This window comes from Psammomys obesus, unplaced genomic scaffold (assembly GCF_907164565.1).
Source record: "Psammomys obesus unplaced genomic scaffold, mPsaObe1.curated_primary_1811, whole genome shotgun sequence".
Lineage (NCBI taxonomy): Eukaryota > Metazoa > Chordata > Mammalia > Rodentia > Muridae > Psammomys > Psammomys obesus.
The window spans coordinates 789,649-810,407 of record NW_026592325.1 but is presented as its reverse complement, the minus strand read 5'-3'; the positions used below and the strand labels follow the sequence as shown (position 1 = coordinate 810,407).

General features: G+C 45.7%; 1 protein-coding gene across 2 annotated transcripts in view; it reads left to right on the top strand.

Annotated features, from left to right (window-relative positions):
- The window catches only part of Pitpnm3 (PITPNM family member 3), an 85,946-nt gene that overhangs the window by 8,109 nt on the left and 57,078 nt on the right, over positions 1 to 20,759 (top strand). For both annotated transcript variants that reach the window (XM_055613094.1, XM_055613093.1), the window contains exons 2-3: positions 8,056 to 8,151; positions 15,884 to 15,991. In XM_055613094.1, coding sequence (XP_055469069.1) covers positions 8,056 to 8,151; positions 15,884 to 15,991 — 204 coding nt within the window. The remainder of the gene's footprint in view (positions 1 to 8,055; positions 8,152 to 15,883; positions 15,992 to 20,759) is intronic.

Sequence of the window (20,759 nt, the reverse complement as noted above, 5' to 3'; positions counted from 1 at the left end):
AGTTAGGACTGTTTCTATAGCAACCAACCCCCGACCAGCACTGGTTTTCTTCAATAATGCTTTTCTGAAAGCAGCTTCTCTTGGCCTCTTATCCCTCCCTGGGTGACTACACAGCCCCTTCAAGGCCAAGCATGAGTTGGTTGACCCTGGACTGGCTGGTCTCCATTCTTGCCCTGACCCACAAAAGGGGCTCTCCAGAGAACAACCTTCCTTAGGTCCTTTCTGTGCTGTTACATGTGGAGCCCTGAGAGAATTCTTTCCACACAGCCCTGTGCAGGGAGAGACTATGGGCCTAGAGAGGGCTCCTGTTAGCCGTCTGCTTAGGGGAAACCCATGCTCCAGAGGGCAGGATGACAGAGATGCAGACATTGGCTGTGGTGGAACACTGGTGAGGAATCAGGCACCAAGCTGGCCTGGGAGCAGGAAAGCTCCCCTTTCTTCTAGCAGGAATGGGTTGGAAAATGGAGGCCCCAGCAAAGGCCTGGAGGAAGTGAGAGAAGCATGAAAGGTTCTGCCTGGGACCAGATGGTGGGAGGATGGGCTGGGAGCAAATGGAATGAGAGGAGGAGAAAAGAGAATCAGCTCCCATTCCAGGGGCCCCAGGAGAGTGGCCTATGCTTAGAAGTTTCCGCTTAAGAAATAAGCAGAGAAAAGCCCTTGAATAATCATGGCTTATTTCCATTTAACATGCTCCTTTACTTACTATTTATTTTTCACTTTATTTATTGTGCATGTGTGTGTGTGTGTGTGTGTGTGCAAGTGTGTGTGTATGAGTGTGTGCCTGTGTGTGTGAGAAAGAGATAGAGAGAGGGATAGACAGAGAGAGAAAGAGAGAGAGAGGGGGAGAGGGAGGGAGGGAGAAATCAGAGGACTACTTGCAAGTTCTGGTTCTCTCATTCCACAATGTAGGTTCTGGGGATCAAACAAGGGTCATCAGGCTCTCACAGTAAGCGCCTTTACTCACTGAGCCATCTTGACAGCCCCTTAAGAAACCCTGTTATGGCAGCAATGGAGACTGGGTACTGTGCTGAACTTTCCTCAAAATATTCACTTATTTACCCTCTTTATTGCCTGTGATGTAAGTACAGCCATTATCTCTGTTTTACAGAGGCAAAACTGAGAAGCAAAGTGATTGGGAAATAGATTAGCTGGGAACCAGGTCAATGGAAATGGGCAGGTTCCCTGGAGGGAGGAGAGAATGAGGAGGAGGAGGAGGAGGAGGAAGAGGAGGAGAAAGAGGAGGAAGAGGAGGAGAAAGAGGAGGAGGAGGAAGAGGTGGAGGAGGAGGAATTGGGGGAAGAAGGTGAGGGGGAGGAGGGGGAGGAGGAGAAGGAAGAGGGAGAGGAAGAGGAGGGAATGGAAGCAGAATCAGTGGTAAGGAGGCAGCTTTCTTGGAGTTAGTCACCTGTCTGTCTGTGGAGCCTCCTCTAGGTCATACTCCATATGCTAATTACTTACTCTGAGGCCTTAAGGCTGTCATGAGGATCAGTGATGTGTGTGTGTGTGTGTGTGTGTGTGTGTGTGTGTGTGTTCCCAGGCCTGGTCATTTCAGCCACACTGATGGCTACGAGTTAGACGTAACACTGGCTTATAGAGCACAGTGTGCATGGCGGTGGGTATCTAAAGGCTATGACCTCACCTCCGTACCGCCTTCTCTGTTGACTCACTGGGGTTCCAGTGACACCAGGACAGTTTCACATGTGGTGGGGCAAAAGTCACTTCCAGCCAGGCAGGTGTTGGTATAGACAGGCCTAGGGCTGTACACCCAGGCCATGCTCAGAGGCACTTGCTTTATCTTGGGATCTAGGAATCATGAGCGTTCCTGGATACCTAACAGTCATAGCTCCCAGCAAATGTCCATGGTCCTTCCCTTATTCTGACTTTCTGAGTTACTAACTTGGGGAGAGGGACTTCTATGTCCTCTTTGCCTGGAAATGGGTGTCACTGTGTCCATGTCATTCCATGGCCCTACCCTGACAGCCTGGTCAGCCTGCTTTTTCTTCCTTTGAGGCTCAGCTTGGGTCGCTCCTTGGGGTGAGGGTCATCCCTGTGTGACCTTGCCTGGCCTGATTATATGGGATCTGGCCCAAGGACCAAGCTCCTTGCCCTCTGCTCCAAGCAGGGCAGAGCATGGATGAGCCCTGACCAGAACCCACAAAAGCCAGGATGGCTCCAGTTCCTCTCTGTTCTCCTCTCCTCCCCCCAGGCACCATCTGGCCTAAGGTCTGGCTCAGAAAACATTGGCCTAAACTTCTGCCTCCTTCCTGTGCGGTGGCTTCCACTCTGGACAGGGCTCCTAAGTACAGGGCAGTGATTCCTTAAAGCTGAGCCTTGGTCCTCAGACAGGCCTGACTGAAGGTCCTTAGGACAGGTCAGAAAGCTCCTATCTGGTTGTATGTCTGCCTTTCTGTCTATGATAGATGTGGAGACTAGATGGAGCCCGTGATCTGAGCTAATGCAGGAGAAATCTGGCCTGTCGCATGGTCTTGGAGACTATGCTGGGCCTGGGGTAGGAGGCTGATGGGGCTGGAGGCAGAATAGGGATGGCTCTAATAGGCTCCCTCCTGCAGGCCCAGGAGCCTTGATGCTGATTTTGGGGTTTAGGTAATTGTGGTTCTCAGGCAGAGACAAGCTGAACCTTGGCAGCCATAAGCCTGAGGGAGTTCCCTGGCAGCAGCTAGACACTTCTTGGGTATTTCCCTGCCTCAAGACTTGGTTCTATCGATGACAAAGGCCCCCTCCAGGCAGTGGTCTAGAAACTCTAGTGGCTTATCTTAAATTTAAACATTATAATGTTGAGGTAAGGCTCATGAGCCCACTTCAGAGATGAAGAAAACCAAGGCTCAGAGAGGTTAATTTGCTTTGAATCTTAGAGAATTGAGTGAATGTCACTCAAAAGCCCATGTTCCAAGCTCTGTGCAGAACTTTTACCAGTGCCTAGCAACTGATTTCCTATAATGTAGGAATAATCGTAGGAAGGCAGAGTGGGGCGTTCATGCCCCTCAAGGAACACACACGCACACAAGCCCACACACACACTTCATGTGTCTGTCTTTCTCTTCATTCAGTTTCCAGCTTGCCTGATAACTTTTCCAAGCAGTCCCCCTCTCAGACAACATTCTTGGCTGGTCTCTTTTTTGAAATATGATCTTTGCCATTTGTTAGAAATCAGCTTATTGGAGGGTTCATCAACAAACTGTTCTCTCTCATCCGGAAGCAAGTTGCTTCTTTTTAATAAATGTAAAATATGTACATATATGTGTGTGTGTGTTCACATTTATTTATCTATCTATCTATCTATCTATCTATCTATCTATCTATCTATCTATTTATTTATTTGTGTGCATGCACATACATACATGCACATGTCTGTGTGTAAGCAGTTGCTTGCCACAACATTCAAGGAATTTATTTTCTTCAATTGTGTGAGGTCCAAGACCAAACATGGGTCATCAAACTTGATGGCAATCACTCTTACCTCCTGAGCTATCTTACTGGCCTTGACAGCTGCCTCTTAGCATATCTACTGTTATAAGTCTATCTATCTATCTATCTATCTGTCTGTCTGTCTGTCTATCTATTTTGTTTTTGTTTTGTTTTGTTTTTGAGACAGGGTCTCCTGTGTAGCCTTGGCTGTCCTAGAACTCCCTCTGTAGACCAGGCTGGCCTTGAACTCAGAGACCCACCAGACTCTGCCTCCTCAGTGATGGAATTAAAGGCATGTGCCACCATTGCCCGGCTTATTTTTTAATTATTTTTTAAAGACAGGATATCACTATGTATCTCTGGCTGGCATGGAATTCACTGTATACACCAAGCTAGCTCAGAACTGGCAGATATATCTGTCTACCTTTGAGTACTGAGATTAAAGGTGTTCTATCATACCAGGCTACAGGTTCTTTTTATATTGTACATATATAGCTGGAGTCTCTTGTCACCTTTATAGAGGTTGTTTTAGGTAGACACCCAGTGGTAGAAAAGAAAGACCTGGTGTCTTCTTTAAGCAAACACACAGTACACATTAAAAAAAGTTCAGGCATGCAGTTTGAATGCAAGTAGGCTAATCATAAATAAGTCAATGTGCAATTGGAAATAAATTCAAAGAAGCTTTGAACATAGAGGAGGTGAAGGACTCATCAGAGAGGAGAGTTGCTGTGAGCTACAGGAGAAGGGAGCTGCCAGGTTGGTTCACATGGAAAACTAGCATGTGCCAAGTGCTTTTGATGAGCAAGGTGGGTGACAGAGCCATGCATGTGTCTGTCTGTTTTTCAGGCAGTGATGACACTATTAGAAATACCCATGGAGAGAAGAGGTTGAAAGGGACAGGCCAGCACCTTTTCCCAGTCTGGTGATTTTTGTCCCTCAGGTGATCCAGGTGGCCTTCCGGCACTGTAGACCCTGAGTGTGGTGGAAGAGCCACTCTGTCCAGTGTATCCACCACAGTGTCCCCAGTGCTCCTCGCAGTGCCTGCGGCGTGAGATGATATGTCTGTTACTCGGGGCTGCTGTGAGGATGCTGAACCCTCTTCTCCTCTTTCTCAGGGTGTAGCACACACTGGAAGCAGGAGGTTGGGAGGCCTGCCTTTGCACTTGTGCATATGGTATGTGTATGGCCCCCGTGTACATAGGCCTGTCACTCATCTCTGGCTGTTCCAACTCAGGAACCACAAAGACCCTAGAACTCGCCAGATGGCTACATCACTGCATAAGCTCTTACTGCTCACTGTCCCAAGTGCAGGAACTGAATAGATAAGGATGACAACACTTTTCTTGCCATCCAAGCATGCTTTTTAGCAATGAAATAGACTCGGATAATAAGGGATGTTTATATATCAATATATGACATGTATTCATATAGGCTGTATGATAATTTTAATAACTGACATCTGTTTCTTGAGAAAACTGTATTAATTACGTTAAAGTAAGTTTCAGACAAATCTAAATGACTTTTAAATTTTTAATTTTTTCAGATTTATTTTTATTTCCATGTATATGTGTCTGTGCACATGAGTAAAGTGTCTTTGCGGGCAAAGGAGTCAGATAAACTCTGAGCTGAAGTTATAAGCAGTTGGGAGCCTCCTGATATGGGAATAGAAGGTACACCCTTTGCAAGAGCAGTATGTGTTTTTAAAGTCTGCTGCTTCTCTTTAGCCCCATTGGTTGAGTCTTAGAGTCACAAAACTCTATGCATATATTTGAAGATAAATACAACAGTATTTACTATATCACAAAAATATTTAGGTATATATCAAGTCCTAGCTGTTTGTTATCAGTGTATAGGAAGGCAGTGAATTTTTGCATATGAATCTTGGTTCCTGGTGTCATATTATACTCAGTTGGTTTCCTTTCTGTAGAGTTTTGGCTTTCTGTATAGATGATCATATGACCTCAAGATAAACACAGGTTTCTTTCTTGTTTTTTCAATCTGTATTTTCCATTTTAAAAAGTTGCCTTATTGCACTAGCTCAAAACTTCCATCCATTTGGAAAATAGTCTCATATCCATGGTAGAAAGTCAGTTATGGTACACCTATATTCAGACCTCTTTCAGGAAATCCAGGCCTCGAGGGGAAGGGGAACTGAGCACCCCTGTCCTGCTGAAATTTCAAGGGGCTCCATTGGTAGAATGGGACAGACAGCCTTTGCGTCTAGAGGTGATTCCACATTGGTGCTTCCTGTGACCTCTGCCCTTTTGTGTTTCAGAATGTTCTCTCTCTTGGCTGCAAACCATAGAGCATAACCTGGGTATGTGTTTGGGAGTTTGTGCTGGCAGGGCAGGAGAGCTGCCCTCTCCAGAAACTGTTCATGTACAGAGTGGGGGCAGTGCTAGCATCCTGCAGGTTGGTGTCGGGGGGGGGGGTGAGCTGGGGCCATAGCAGGTTCTCCTCAGAGCGCTTTGTAAGGTGCTCCCTGCCTGAGGCTGGGGAAGTGACTACCTCTCACAGTTCTTGGTACCTACTGTATGCCAGAGGGATTCCTAAAGATTCAGAGTTAATGTTTTTCCCATGGGGATCCTCTATCAGGTTTCTCATCAAACAGATGGAACATTGTTGCTTCTAGTACCTAGCTCTCTGTGGGGACAGGACGTGAGAGTCTGATGGCCAAAGCCTCATGCCCCACATACATGGTGATTTTACTGTTTTTCACTGAACATGCACTGACTGCAGGATGCAGCCTTATTTTACATATCAGCAAGGAGAAGGAACAAATCATGCTACTTTGCCCATAGTATACCATCACTGGGTGGTCATCACCCAGTTCCAAAGATGCTAATGTGGGAAGGTGCATCTTAGACTGATAAATTAGACAAAAATCTCAGTATTCATATCAAATTATGTACGCAGTATCAAAGCTGAGTTTCCTCTTTCCTCTGCCTCTTATCAAATTCCACTCCATAGAGATAATGTTTATAAATGGCATCTTGATGTGTGTCCTCCCAAACATTTTAACACCTCTGGAAGAATATTTATGTAATAATTACTGTTCTAAACACTTTATCTTTGCAAGACATGATGCTAAGTTTCTCAAGCATTTTGTTTAATCTTTGCAATAAGCTCACTCATAAGGCTGGCATGGGCTAGCCCCACAGTATAGAGAGGAAACTGAGGCACAGAGAGGAGAGGCAACTCACCTGACATCACACAGCTTCTAAGAGACAAGGCCTGAGCTCTGAACCAACATGCCACATATATCCCTCAGTATGCAGGTGTATAAAAACAAAGTAAAAAATGTTCCAGAACTTTCTTGTGTCTATTTCTGCTAATTATTCTCCATGGGCATCTTTCTATGTCAATGCCTAAAGTATTCATCCTTTCGACAGTTGCTGGGAATTCTCTCATATGGCTGTATGTGGATGTGTGTAGCTCATCTCCTGCAGATAACATTGGTTTTTTTCTTGCAGTATGGGTATCACTGAAATACTATGATGATCAATTTACACTTCTGTCTTTGAGAACTTCCCTGAGAAAATTACCAGGTTGATTTTCTTCTACTACTTCCATGGATTTCATTCTATAATAAGATTGCAATCTACCTGCAATCTCTTGCATCTCACACACCTTGGAGTGTGTATGCAGCAGACTCCACATGCATGCTGCTCCCCTGTGAGCTCCAAAGTGCCGAGTAGGGAGGACTAGAAAACAGGTGTGGGTAACCAGCTGTGTTCTTGGTCTACCTCTCTTTGGCCTCAGGGCACAAAGTAAGTTGGGGCAGAGTTTGTTGTAAAGGACCACTCTCGGTGTCCATGTTTCCTGCCTGCTCTGGAGGGCCCTTAGCCCTGCATGCTGCTCTCTGAGGAGATTAATGTAGTAGCTGTTGCCATTTCTGAGCCTCTTGAGACTCAGGCACTGAATACACAACTTCGTATCCATTCATCTGGAGAATGGTTGTCTTCGGTGGAAAACTGAGGCTGGGATGGAAAGGGAATGGCTTTCAGATTGCTAGTGGCAGAGACAGGGCACATCCTCAGTCACGTCCCTCTTCACTTGGATGTGTGTAGCGCTGAGTCCTGCCATTATGGCCTGCATGTGCTGTGTGAGGCTGACATCTCTGGTGGTCATCAGGATGTCTGGCATTCCCAATGACTTGCCTTGACCAATGGAATGGAAACAGAGCATGCCATTTCTGGGCAGAAGAGTTTAAAACTGGGCATGATTTTCTGTTTCCTTGCTTCTCTGGACCTTGACATCTCATTTTGAGATGGTGACATCATAAGATGGTGGTCCCTTGGAGCAAGCATGATGAAAAGAGCCTCATCTGACCCACAAAGGGGAGGTGAATCACTGTTGCTATAAACAGCTGAGATAATTTCTTACCACAGCTCAACTTCTGCTGATGGATAAGTCTCTTAGCTTCCCCCAGCTCTTTCCCTGTGGAGCTTCCTCAGAGAGAGCTTTTGTATGAAAATGAAAACACTGGTGAGAGGGCTTAATGTGGTCTGAGGCTACAGAGGGGGAGAACACAGGTATAGAGGATGTAGCTTGCCTTTGTTCAAGGGGCTCAGTACTGGCCCCATTGTGTTGGGGTACCCTCTCAGTCTCACATGTTCTCTTTGGTAGGTGGTCCTTCCCCGGGTGGTGGTGCCTCCTGGCACCTTCGGAATGTCCTCAGTGATTCGGTGGAGAGTTCAGATGATGAATTCTTTGATGCTAGAGGTAAGTGAGCTCTATTTCCACATCACCAACCGGGAAATCATTCTAGAAGTCCTAAAAAGTGGATCCATGCTAAGGATGAGAGCCTTCTCTACCCACTCTTGCAGTGTCATATTCTGTACTTAGACAATTGGTGAAAATAGGGGCCCAGTACCCACCTGCTCAGTCTTTGGAACTTTTTGTTTGTTTTGTTTGCTTGTTTTTTTTTTTTTTTTTTTTTTTTCCAGACAGGACTTTTCCTTGTATCCGTGGCTATCCTGGACTTGCCTTGTAGACCAGGCTGGCCTCAAATTCACAGAGATCCACCTGCCTCTGCCTCCCTAAGTGCTGTGATTACAGGTGTGTGCTACCGCGCCCAGCTCTTTGAAATATTTTTAAAGCCCCTAATGTTTTCCAGGTGCAATACAATTGGTCTGTTTGCTGCTCTTATAAGCATATAGCCTATCTTGAGAGGCAAACATCAGAAGATGATACAAAAGGAAACACAGTCCCTGGTGGGAGTGATGTCATCTAGTAGAAAATACCAGCTGACATGAGGGAATGCACCCAGGGCACTGGCTTTGATGTGGTCAGATGTCCTTTCTGCAGAGCCAAGAAATAGGAGCTTGTCAGGTGAGGGGAAGAAAGATCCTTCCAGACAGATGTGACAGCAGGCATGGTGGCTCAGAACTAGGAAAGACGGAAGAATATTTGGGGCTCTGAAGGAAGGCCAATGCAGTGGTGGTGGTGGTGATGGGGTTGTACCAGGGAAAAGGACTAATGGACGAGATTGGTCTGGAATGCGTATAGTACCTACGTGGCTTCTAAGACAGGCCTCAGAGATAGGGAAAGGGCCGCCAGTGATACCCAGGGGAGCTGTGGCAGATAGCAGCCATCCAAATGGTAGCCAGCGGGACTTCAAGAGCTGCATTTCAGGTAGGGAGAACACGGGAGTCAAGAGGTGATTATACCAGGCAGATGCAGGGATGGGAGGTGAGTCAACCTGGAATTATGAGGGAAGAAAGAATAGCTGTGCTGAGCTAGGCTGATAGCCTGACCCTGGCTTAAGAGGGTCCCAGTGCTTTCTAGCCTTGTGGGTTCCACTCTGGGACATCTCTCAGGTTAGGGTGTTGACTTATTTGAAATGGGGCTAGCTTGAAATGCCTGGTAAACATGATCTTGAGGACAGACAAATGGTGCTGGACAGCTTGTAGACCTAGAACAGGATAGCAGGAACTGCTCTGAACATGATCTTCACTTTGGATTCAGGAAGGCCATTCTCCATTTTGGGGTCTAAGTTTCCCTATCAGCTCTGTATGTCCCCAGCTGGAGAATATTTCCAAAATATTGGAGTTTAGGGACTTCTAAGAAGCCTGGCTGGATGCCATGGACTTTCCCCACTCAAGCTTTCCACATCCTTGGCTGTGGCCAGAGAAGCCTCTCCCCAGTGTTGTCCCTAAACCAGCCTAGGGGCTCATTTCCCATCTTCCTTTGGTGTCTGATTGGAGTAGCTGCCAGGGCTGCATTTCTCCATAGCAACTAGCCCACAGTGTGACAACAAGCTTCAATATTTTGATAGGCGGAAGAGTTTTGTTTCACTATTTTGCAGTTCATCAGGTCTGTGTGTCCCTAGCTGCTATGATGACATTGCTGCAGAAGGCAAGCATCTGTGGGTAGCCTTCAGTCAAGTCCCTCCTGTGAGCAGCTGAGGAACCTCCCTGCTGCCATCCCTGGGACGATTGTCTCTCTCAGCATCCCTCAGCTGTGTCTGTTCTCCTCTCCCCAGTCTCTGTGAATTTGGCCTTGCCATGTGTTGCCCTGTCTCCATGGCAGAGCTGTCTGTTCCTCCCTCCCTTTGCCTTGTCATCTCCTCCTCACCCCTCCATTCTAGCAGGATCCTAGACTCTCTCTCAGGGTGTAGCCTCAAACACAGATCATAGAAGAGGTGGGATGCCCCTCAAGATCTTGTGTGTCTGTGTGTGTGTATGAACAATAGAAGTCAACCTAGAATGTCAATCCTCAGGTTCTATCCACCTTGATTTTGGAGACAGGGTCTTTCATTGGCCTGGGGCACACAAATTAGGCACACAAACCAGGCTAGCCAAAGAGACCCAGAAACCAACTTGTCTCCACCTCTCCAGTTCTGGAAGTACAAATGACCCGGCATTTTATGTGGTTGTTGGGAATTAAACCAAGTCTTTATGTTCACACAGCAAGTGCTTTACTAGCAAAACCGCCTTCCCAGCCCCAGCCCATTTTACAAGGTGAGAAACCCAGGTATGGGGTTCATTTAGGGCCACAGAATGTAGCAGATCAGGGAGTATAATTCTACCTCATGTATCTCTTCTTTCACAAGTATTTATTGAGTATTTGTTCAACCAGTGTTAGGCTCCATCTTCAGTGTAGAGATTGAAGACAGATCCCATTCTATTTCCATCTTCATGGAGCTATGGCTTGGATAAAGGTGGAAAGGAGGACAATGCACAGACAGATAAAATACATTGAGAATTTCTATGAAAACAACCTAAAGCAGTAGATAGTCACTGTAGAGGATGTTTGAATGGCAGGCAAGCACACGAACAATCGCTCAGTACCATCGGTCATCAAGCAAAGGCAAATAAAATTGCAAAAAGGGCTGGAAGGGAGGCTCAGATAGAAGGGTGTTTGCCTTGCAAGCCCAGGGACCTGAGTTCAATTCCAGCACTCACATAAAGACACTAGGCATTGTTGTAATCCCAGAACTGGGTAGACTGGAAAAAGAATCCTCAGTGCTCACTGGCCAGCCTACCTCGTCTAATTGATGAGCTCTGGGCTAGGGAAAGACTACGTCTCAAGGAAGTGGATGTGTTCCTGAGCATGATGCTGAGGCTTTCCTTTGGTCTTCATATGCAAACATTATAAAAACAAACAAACAAACAAACAAACAAACAAAAAGCTGTAAATATGGGTTGGTGAGATGACTCATCAGGGAAAAGTGCTTGTTGCCAAGCTTGATGACCTGAGTTTGATCCTGGGAACTAATGTGGTGGAAGGAGAGAATCAACTCCTGAGAGTTGCCCTCTGACCTCCACATGTGTTTTGTGCTACAAGAATACCCCTCCTCCGTATGCATACAAGATAAACAAATATAAATATAATGAATTGTTTAACGATACCACTATGTACCTAACAGAATAGTTTGTTAAAACAACTGGCTGGAATGTGGAAAAACAGGTCCTTTCAAACTATTCTTGGGAGAAATGGACAATTTCAGAAAACTGAGGGCAGCTACTGAAGAAGGGTGGGGGTGCAGATCAGTGTCAAGGCTCTGAGCACGCACAGTGGCCTGGGCTTGAGCACCAGTTCTGTAACCTCTTTTCTGCTGGGTTTTTATTCAAATTAAGGGAAATGTTATGCCAGTTTAATTTATTTCAGCTGCAACCTGAAAACATCCCAAAATAAAAACCAGTGAATGAATGGATAAACAGAGTCTGGTCCAGAAAAAAGAAATGAGCTAAAGCATGCAACGGTGTGGACAAGATCAGAATAAGTCACTGTGACAGGAAACAAGTCTGACTGAAGCAGAGTACACTGGGTGACTGCCCTGATAAAACACTCTAGAAAATGCCAAGCAGCCCACAGGGACAGGAGTAGATCAATGGTTTCTCAGAGTGGGAAGGAGGGTGAAAACAACAGGAGAAATGGGTGTAATGGGTTTGCAATTACTGTCTTGCAGTATCTACAGTTGTCAAAACATTGCACTGTTTCATTCATTCATTCATTCATTCATTCATTCATTCATTCATTTCCCTCAAATTTTTATTAGGAGATTTAAATTTATATAATACAAACTAATGAAAGTTGAAAGGCATCAAGATCAAAATAAACTTTTCTAGGAATTGCTGTTTTTGTGGCCTGTGATGTCCAGGTACATTCATCTCCTCACTGAGATGGGTACCTGTTTCTTTTGGTTCTCCTCCATGGTGTCTAAATATACACCCCTCTTTCTATGAATACACATGACTAAGCTCGGCTTGGCTTTACAGAGCCTGCAAAGGGACACCCTCCCCGTCACAGGCCACCAACCTTCTATCCTTTTATCCATCATCTCTGTTCTTTTTTTTTATGCTTAGAGTTAGTCTAGTCCCCCTGTCTCTGCTTCACTTAAGGCTGTGGCCTGTGGAACTGGATGCTGGGCAGCATAGTCCATTCATGGCTGTAGCTCCCTCCCTTTCACAGCAGCTAAGAGAAGATGGTGCTAGGATTAATAAGCCCATTTTACAGAAGACTCTAAGGCAAGGTCAGGTCTCATAGCTGATGAGGGGCTTAGATCAGGTTTTCCCTTCTTGGTTGGGTTTCTGCTGTGAACACATGGTCTCTCAGAGACTCTAAGTTGGAACAAGAGGGGAGAAGAAAATGTGTGGTCTGAGGGCCGAGATCTTCATGGTAGTGTCAGTGACTGGCTGACTTCTGGGTTCAGGCACGTCTCAAACTTCTGGCTGGAGTTCTCTAGAAGACAATAGAGATGTAGCCATTTAGCCCATGGGTGAAGAGGGAGGAGGCCATGGGGAGTATAGTGGTGATTGCTGGACAGAAGAGCTATCATAGATGCAAACAACAGGGGTCTCTAATACCTGGCTCTCATCCCATATTAGGGTAGAGGAGAGAGGGAATGCCTTGACGTTTCTGGTGGTGGGTGGGGTGGGGACCACCAGCAATGTGACAGAGAATTAGTAGAGAGAAGTCCAAGAGATGGGCTCTATTTTAGGGCAAGGAGAAGATGAGGATCAAACAACAAGCATTCTTGAAAAGGTCCTTGGAAAGACTGGCTTTGTGGGCCTGCCTGATAAGGATGATGTTGGACAACCAACTAGAGAACGTGACAAACAATCTGCCCCGTGAGCTGGCAAGTCCCTGAGCCCTGGGAAGGAAGAAAGGCACCCTGATAGCTCTGGGGGCTGGGATTACAGGGCACTCCCAGACTTTGGCCAGGGGCAGAGTCATGCTGAGGTTAAGGTCAGAGTTGTACTGGTGGAGGGAGAGGCTCAGCATGGAGCTTAGCATGGGAAAGACTGGAGATCCACCATGTGACATAGATGCCATAGCCATGTCTGCACCTGTGTTTTTCCTCTGTTCCTCAGCGGGGAGAGAACCCATTGTTTCCAGAGTAAAGATCTGAAGGATAAATGTGGAGAGTGGGAACAGGCCAGAATTCTAGAGGGAGGGAGAGGCAAGAGGCGTGGCTTGGAGGAGAGGAGAACAGAGAGTGACAGGGAGAGGGAGCAACCAAGGAGAGATTGGAGATAGCTGAAGGAAAGGAAGCAGGAGGGAGTGAGGACACACACACACACACTAAAAAGACGAGAGAGAGAGAGAGAGAGAGAGAGAGAGAGAGAGAGAGAGAGAACAGAAGCCAGCATGCTCAGAGATAGGGAGCCCAGGCAGAACCTCAGGTCCCTGACAGCCTTACATACATTCCTTGGATGGAACTTCCTGCATTGTAGGAAACACTAAGTAGCTTGTACAGAGCACCTGCTGCCTGCCTGGCACTAGACTTGGCACTCACTCTCTGGTCTTCCCACACTGGAGTTCTTTATGATGGTACCTTTCACATCACCGGCTTCCTGTGGGATGAGGTAACATCTCACACACACAATGCATGCTTAGGAGTTTGTTTGCTGCAGTATGATTGCTGGAATTCGTAAAGGAAACCTGCTTGCTTGGTAATCAGCTAAGCCAAGAGACTGAATTAAGGCATGTGCCAATATGCCTGGCTTAACCTCTTTGTGATTCTGCTTCCTCAAGGATAATGCCACCTTATATTTTGCACAGTGATTTTAGCTTCTGTAGTTCCTTCAAATTTATTATGCTATTGTCCCTGTGGCAGCATTCCAGAGGAGTTAGAGAGCTAGATGTTTTATTGCTGTTTAAGGGACAAGAAAACAGAAATAGCAGTTTTTGGGGGGGGGCATGCATGTAAAAACAAAGCTCATAGTTTGTACAATCTGCACTAGAACCTGGTCAGAGCTCTGCCCAATATTGTGGATTTGTGCATATGTGTGCATGTGGAAGCCAAGCCAGAGGTTGACATTGGGTATCTTCTTTGATGACTCCCCATCTTCATTTTTTGAGACAGGGTCTTTCACTCTACCTGAAACTCAATTTAGCAAGGCTGTCTGGGTAAAAACTTCAAGAACCCACTTGTCTCTTCCCCAGAACTCTCAGCACTGGGGCTGCAGGAATGTGCTGCTATTCATCTTTTTTTTTTTTTTTTTGGTAGGTTCTGGATATCTGAACTCAGGCCTTCATGCTTGTGTAGTAGGACTAGTAGGACTTTACTGATAGAGCCATCCTTAGCCCCATTTTTTTGCCCCTTTTTAGAGGAATATAATTAATTTTCTTTATGTTTTTGCTTTATGTGGTTTGACAGACAGTCTTATGTATTCCAGGCTCGTTCTGTAACCAATGCTACCTCCACCACTTGAGTGCTAGGATTGCAGACAGGCACTACCACATCTGGCTTATGAATTAATATTTGTAAATCAATTATACTGATCTCACTAGTAAAAGTTTCATAAGGACTGTTATATCAATCAAATAAATAACACAATAAGGCAAGAGGCATCAGAAATAGTATCTGGATTACTGAGTGCTGGTGTGAGTCAGAATGTTGGCCAGCTCTTAAAGCCTATTGGTTGCTGGAGAAACCTTCTGCCAGAGAGGCAGATAGCAGCCTGTATTCTTCATTTTCCTGGACCTGGAGGCTCTCCCCAACAACCTTGCTGTCTGTGAAGTAAAGGAAGGCACAAAGCTGTTCACCACGAAGGCTCATCTCGGGGTGGAAGGTGGCATTGAGAAGCATGTTCACTCCCACAAGTGTGCTCCTGTAGATATATTCCTTCTCAGGATGAGAGACTGTGTCATATGTGTGTTTCTGGAGATAGGAGACCCAGAGGCTTGTGTATAATGTGGACAGGGGTTATGGCCCCACCAGTTCTTCCCAAAATAAGTGTTAAGGACAGAGATAGGGCTGGGGGAGTTGAGCAGGGAATGGAAGCCTCAAAAGGTTCCTGTAGTTGAGAAGGAAGATAAGGTCTCCACGAAGCTCACAAAGCTTAGAACCAGAAGGCTTTCCCTACCCTTACCTCAGAGCTGCTCCTGTAGCCCTCCAGCTACAGCCAGCCTATGCACTGCTGGTGAATTACTTGTCAGGAGAAGAAATAAGCACAGTGTCTCTTATCTCTAGGCTCCCTCTGTGCATCAAGGCTCTGACACCCTGAATCTCATCTGGTCCTTCCCAGAACTATATTAGTTGGACATTGCCTGTCTCATTTTACTGATGGGAAAATGGAGGTTCATAGAAGTAAATCATATTCCTGAAGAAAAACTATGGGCAAATAATGAGGTTTTGGTCCTTTCTTTCCAAGAAATGCTAGTTTCAGTGTTAAGAGTAGATGACTGTCTCCTTGTCACTTTTTTTGCTATAGCACATAGGACTCTGGTGAGTCACAAGCACCAAGGCCTTATTGCAGTGACAAATTCCTCAACAGTTTAGTTCTGTTACTGAAGCTACAGTCTTGGGTGGAGGATAGCTCAGTGGTAGAGCACTTGTCTGGCATGTGTAGATCCCTGAGTTCTATCTCTAGCAGTGCAAAAAAAAATGCTGAAGTTTATTTCAACTTATGATTGAAATGAGCACTCCCTCAGACACCAGCTCTGGTTCAGGCTACCTATACCCAGCCCTCTCTGCTAACATTCATCTTTTGCCTTCCCGCAGAGGAGGTGGCTGAAGGGAAGAATGCCATCCTTATTGGAATGAGCCAGTGGAGCTCCAATGATCTGGTGGAGCAGATTGAGACCATGGGGAAGCTGGATGAGCATCAAGGTGAGCCTCTGCCTCTCCCAAGGCCTGGCTGTGAGTTGTGTGTTACAGGGTGGGAGTGAGCTGCCCATTGGGCCTGGGACCTACAGGAACTCTTTGGGGTTACCTGTGGGGCTGCCTGGGGAAAAACAACTCCAGGGCACTTCAGAGGGTACTTCCTTTGTTCATAGAGTGGCACTTAGGAGCATAGGTAATTAAGGGCAATATAGGTCAAACTGATAGAGTTCCAGGTGTATGGATTGAGATCATTTAGATAAGATAGGTTCCCAGGAACTAACCCACTCACAAGACCTGCACAGATCCCTTCCCAAGGCAGTCATAGCCTGATCACTTCCTACCAGGCTCCATCTTTAAGAGGTCCCACTGTCTCCCAGTGCTATTACATTGGGTACTAAGCTCCCAGCACATGAACCTTTGGGAGCAAACACATTTCATTCCCCCCAATCCTTTCTCCCTCTTGACATAAATAGTTTCAGTCTGTGCCAGAGTTGCTAAGTGGTCAAAGCCATCCCATCAGGAGTATTGGCCCAGCCCAAGAGAATGGCCATCCTGATCCAGCACCCACTCCTTTTCTTATCTTACATCCTTTCACCTTTGGGTCAGAGCTTATCCCACCTATGCATCCTGAGAGATGGGTAGGCTCAAACTGTTGTTTTCATTTTATGAATGAAGAAGCTGTGAGAAGCTGAGTCTGAGTCTTATTTAAGGTCCTTCTAGTCTAGGACAAATTTCTAAATTGGCTTTAAGGGACAGATGCAGATTGGATCCTTCTTTGAAATTGGCAGTGGTCTAGAGAACATTTAAAGACTGGGCCCTGCTGGCCTGGCTTGTGGTCTTGGGAGACAGTGCTTCAGCCACATGTTTACAGATGGGTCCTCAGCCTGCTCTTTACTTCACCCCATGAGCTCAGGAGTCCAGAATGGGCCACATATTCTGGATCCTCCTCTCCAACCATGCTTGGTAGCTACAAAAAAGACAAAACCAGGTTTGTACTCACCACTAAGTTGGCCTTCCCTCTTCACTTCCACCCCCACCTGTCTGCTGAAGCTTGCGTGACTCAGACCCAGTGTGAGCTCAGCAGGGGTGAGGGAGATGCAGTGTGAACTGTGAGGGTGGTGTGGTGGGGGGAAGGGTGTCAGGAAGGAAGGAAGGTCTGTGGGCCAGGCAGAGCCTTCACAGTCTAGGGTCTGGACAGGAGCCTGAGTGCTGCTGCACCACAGCATCTCTCCTGAGCCTTGGTCTCTTCAGCTGCAGTAATAAGGCACTAGTAATAAGGGTGTGAGAATTATGAGATAATCCTTGCAGAAATGAGCTCAGTCACAGCTCGTTATAATGATGGCGTAGACAGTCTTGCACAAGCATAGCTGTAGCATAGCAAAAGCCTTGTGGTGGTGCACAGTCAAGCCAGGGCAGTGCGTGAGTGGTCTGCCTGCAAGGGCTGGTGCCATTGCCCACACACCCCCACTACCGTGCTCCCTACAGAACAGGGAGCAGGAAATGAAACGGGTATTCAGAAGGGCAAGCCAGCTGCATTTCAGGCTCCCACTTTCAGAGTCTCACTTTCTTATGGATTCATAATGTGAGTTGCTATAACACAAGGGGATATACATGTGAAATTTCACTTCAGAGATCAGTTGTGGGGCCTCTGTAGGAGCCTAGCCTTATGCTAGGTACAGGGGAAACAAGGATAGACCAGACTGCATCTTCATCCTTGGGACCTGCAGCAGCGTCAGGAAGCTGTGCAGTGAGGCAGGCTGAGCAAAGGGCTGAAGAAGGAGGCTCTGGGGACAATTCCAGGCAGAAGGACTTCTGAGTGTGCCTGCTGGAACAGAACTGATGGTCTAAGCAGGCCGACGCGCCTGCCTGCTTCAAGCTTTCTACCCTTCAACTCACACCTCATCCCAGGGACCTCTTTCACAGTGTGCCCTGGCCAGTCACCTCATCTCCAGCTAAGACCTTGTAGGATCTCTGTCTGTTGGTAGCATCCCATCTGGATGACTCAAAGACCCTTCCTGCTCTGCTGCTTTGGAATGTAGCTGACCTTCCTCTGCTGCTTGAACTATCGTTTGCATCTGTCCATCTCCATTTCTATCATGCCACACAGGTACTTCTCTGAACATCCAGCCCTCAAGGGTGCTGACTCTGGGGAGAATGTACCTGTGTGCACATGCTCCTGGGCTATATTCACTTCTTTCCTTTGTTGTAAATACATCTTGCTCACCTTGTTTGTTCTGTGGGGTTCTTCATGTTCTAGATCATGCTCATGTCTCCAGAGAGACATTTTGCCCCTCTCTCCTTTCTTTCTTTTTCTTTTTTTCTTTCATTCTTTTGACAAGGTCTCTCTCTGTAGTCCTTCCTCTCCTGGGACTCATTATGTAGACCAGGGCTCAAACTCATAGGGATCCTCCTGCCTCTGCCTCCTGAGTGCTGGAATTAAAGGTGTGTGCTACTATGTCTGGCTGCTCTTTTCTTTCTCTGAACTGGAAGGTTTCATTCACCTTAAAATTTCTTATGCTAAATTTACAGTTCACGTTTTCTATTCCCCATGGGTGGTGTAAATTTAGACCCCACACCCATACATGGCAAGTCCTTGGGTGTTAATTACTCATGTGTGACTTTTTCTTTCTCACTGTCTGCTGCTGCCTCAAAGGAATGGTGCTGAGTGTGTGTATGTGTATATGTGTTTATGTGTACATGTGTGTTTGCGTGTGTTTTTATGTTGTGTGCATTTCTGTATGTATATGCGTATCGTACATGTACATGTGTTTGTATGTTTGTATGTAATTTGTGTGTGTCTGCATTTGTGTGTATGTGTGTTTGTATGTATATATGTTGTGTAATTGTATGTATGTGTGCATATGTGTGAATGTTCTTTTATGGATGTCATATCCCTTCAAGGATCCACTTTAGCTCCTCACTATCCACAGACTGGGGTCAAATCTGGGGTTAGCAGTTTGCACTTAGCTTCTAGCCTGGAAGCCTCCACCACTGGATTCCAAGATCCTGGGTCTTCTCTGTGTAGCTTTTGTCTTCCTCTTCAGTGCACTTCTGTCTTTGCTTCTGTCCTTTGTCTGTTATCACTTTTCATTGTAGGCCTGGCTACATAATCACATAGTGGGTGATGTGTATTTCACTAAAAAGAGACTCTTCTGCATCAACTCTGTGTACTTTAATTATTATTTGACCATTACTTGTCCTATTTTTACTTAGTATTTTTTTGCTCTAGTAAGATCCACATAACATAAAATATGTTAAGTGTCAGGCTCAGTAGCACTAAGTCACATTGCTGTCAGCTGTCACCATGCATCTTTGAAACTTTGTTTCAGACTGACTGGCTGAGTTGAGCACAGTCCCCACTCCTCAGCCCCTGACAAGTAGCAGCTGGCTTTCTTCTCCAGGTCCCTCAAAAGCAGAATCATACGACATTCTGCCCCTTTGTGTCTGGCTTTTTTCATTAACATAATGTTTTTGAGATTCATCCATGTTGTACCACAAATCAGGACCTTATTCCATTTTGTGGCTGAATAACTTTCCATTATCTATATATCCATTGTGTTTATCCATTCATCTGTTGATGGACATTCAGGTTGCATCCTTTTTTTTTTTCCTTTTGTGATTAATGTGGCTGTGAACATTAGTGTACAAATATTCATAATCACCTTCTTTCTTGAATACATTCTTGTTGGAAGAAAAGCAAACAAACAACAAAAAAAAAAAAGCCAAAACTGTTCCTTTCCTGTCCCTTCCACTGCATACCTTATTGTACAGCTTTCTAGCGTACATAGTTCAGTGGCTCAAAATACTGCAAATCTCTTTTTAAAAAACTTAACAGTGGTCTTGGAGAGCTCTTCCTATGGAAAACAGATTCATCCTATTCTTTTTACCTGTACCATTGCATAATAGACACACTATCACTTGCATAAACATTCTGTAGTGACAGACATTGACATATTTCATTATTAAAAGGGTTCTTGAAGAGTCAGTTTTTTAAAAGATTACGTGTGCTTGTGCATGTCTGTGTGGGTATGAGCACGTGAGTGCAGGTGCCCATAGAGGCTGGAAAAGGGCATCAGGTCTCTTGGAGCTGGAGATATAGGTGGTTGTAAGCTTCCTGACATGGCTCTGCAAACCAAACTCAGGTCCTCTGCTCTAAGAGCAGGGTGCACTCTCAGCTGCTGAACTCACTCCGTAGCCCCTTTTCTGAATTCTCTTCTTATTGTTGTTGTGTGTGTTTTGAAACAAGGTCTCTCTATGTGGCCCTGGCTATCCTGGAACTTACTTTATAGGCCATGCTGGACTTGAACTCACAATGAACTCATAGAGATCTGCTTGCCTCTGCCTCCAGAGTGCCTAATTTTCTTAAATACATCCCCCCCCATCTTTTATTGGAATATTTGTTTTACTGGAATATTTGTTTCTATTTATAAGGAAGTCTTTACATATTCTGCAAGCAACTCTTTTCCTGTTATCTAATTGGCTTCTTTTACCATGACTGTGGCTCAATACCTGACAGGAAGCAACTTAAAGAAGGAAGGAGTTCTTTTGTCTCAGGGGATACAATCTGTCTGAAAAGGGACATTATTTTCCTGAATCAAGAACAAGAAAAAAGAATATGTCTAGACTCAGCTGGCTTTTTCCTTTTCTTTCCCTTTCCTTTTTTCCCCTTTCCCTTTTCCCTTTTTTCCTTTCCTTTTTCCTTTCCCTTTCCCTTTCCTTTCCCTTCCCCTTTCCTTTCCTTTCCTTTCCTTTCCTTTCCTTTCCTTTCCTTTCC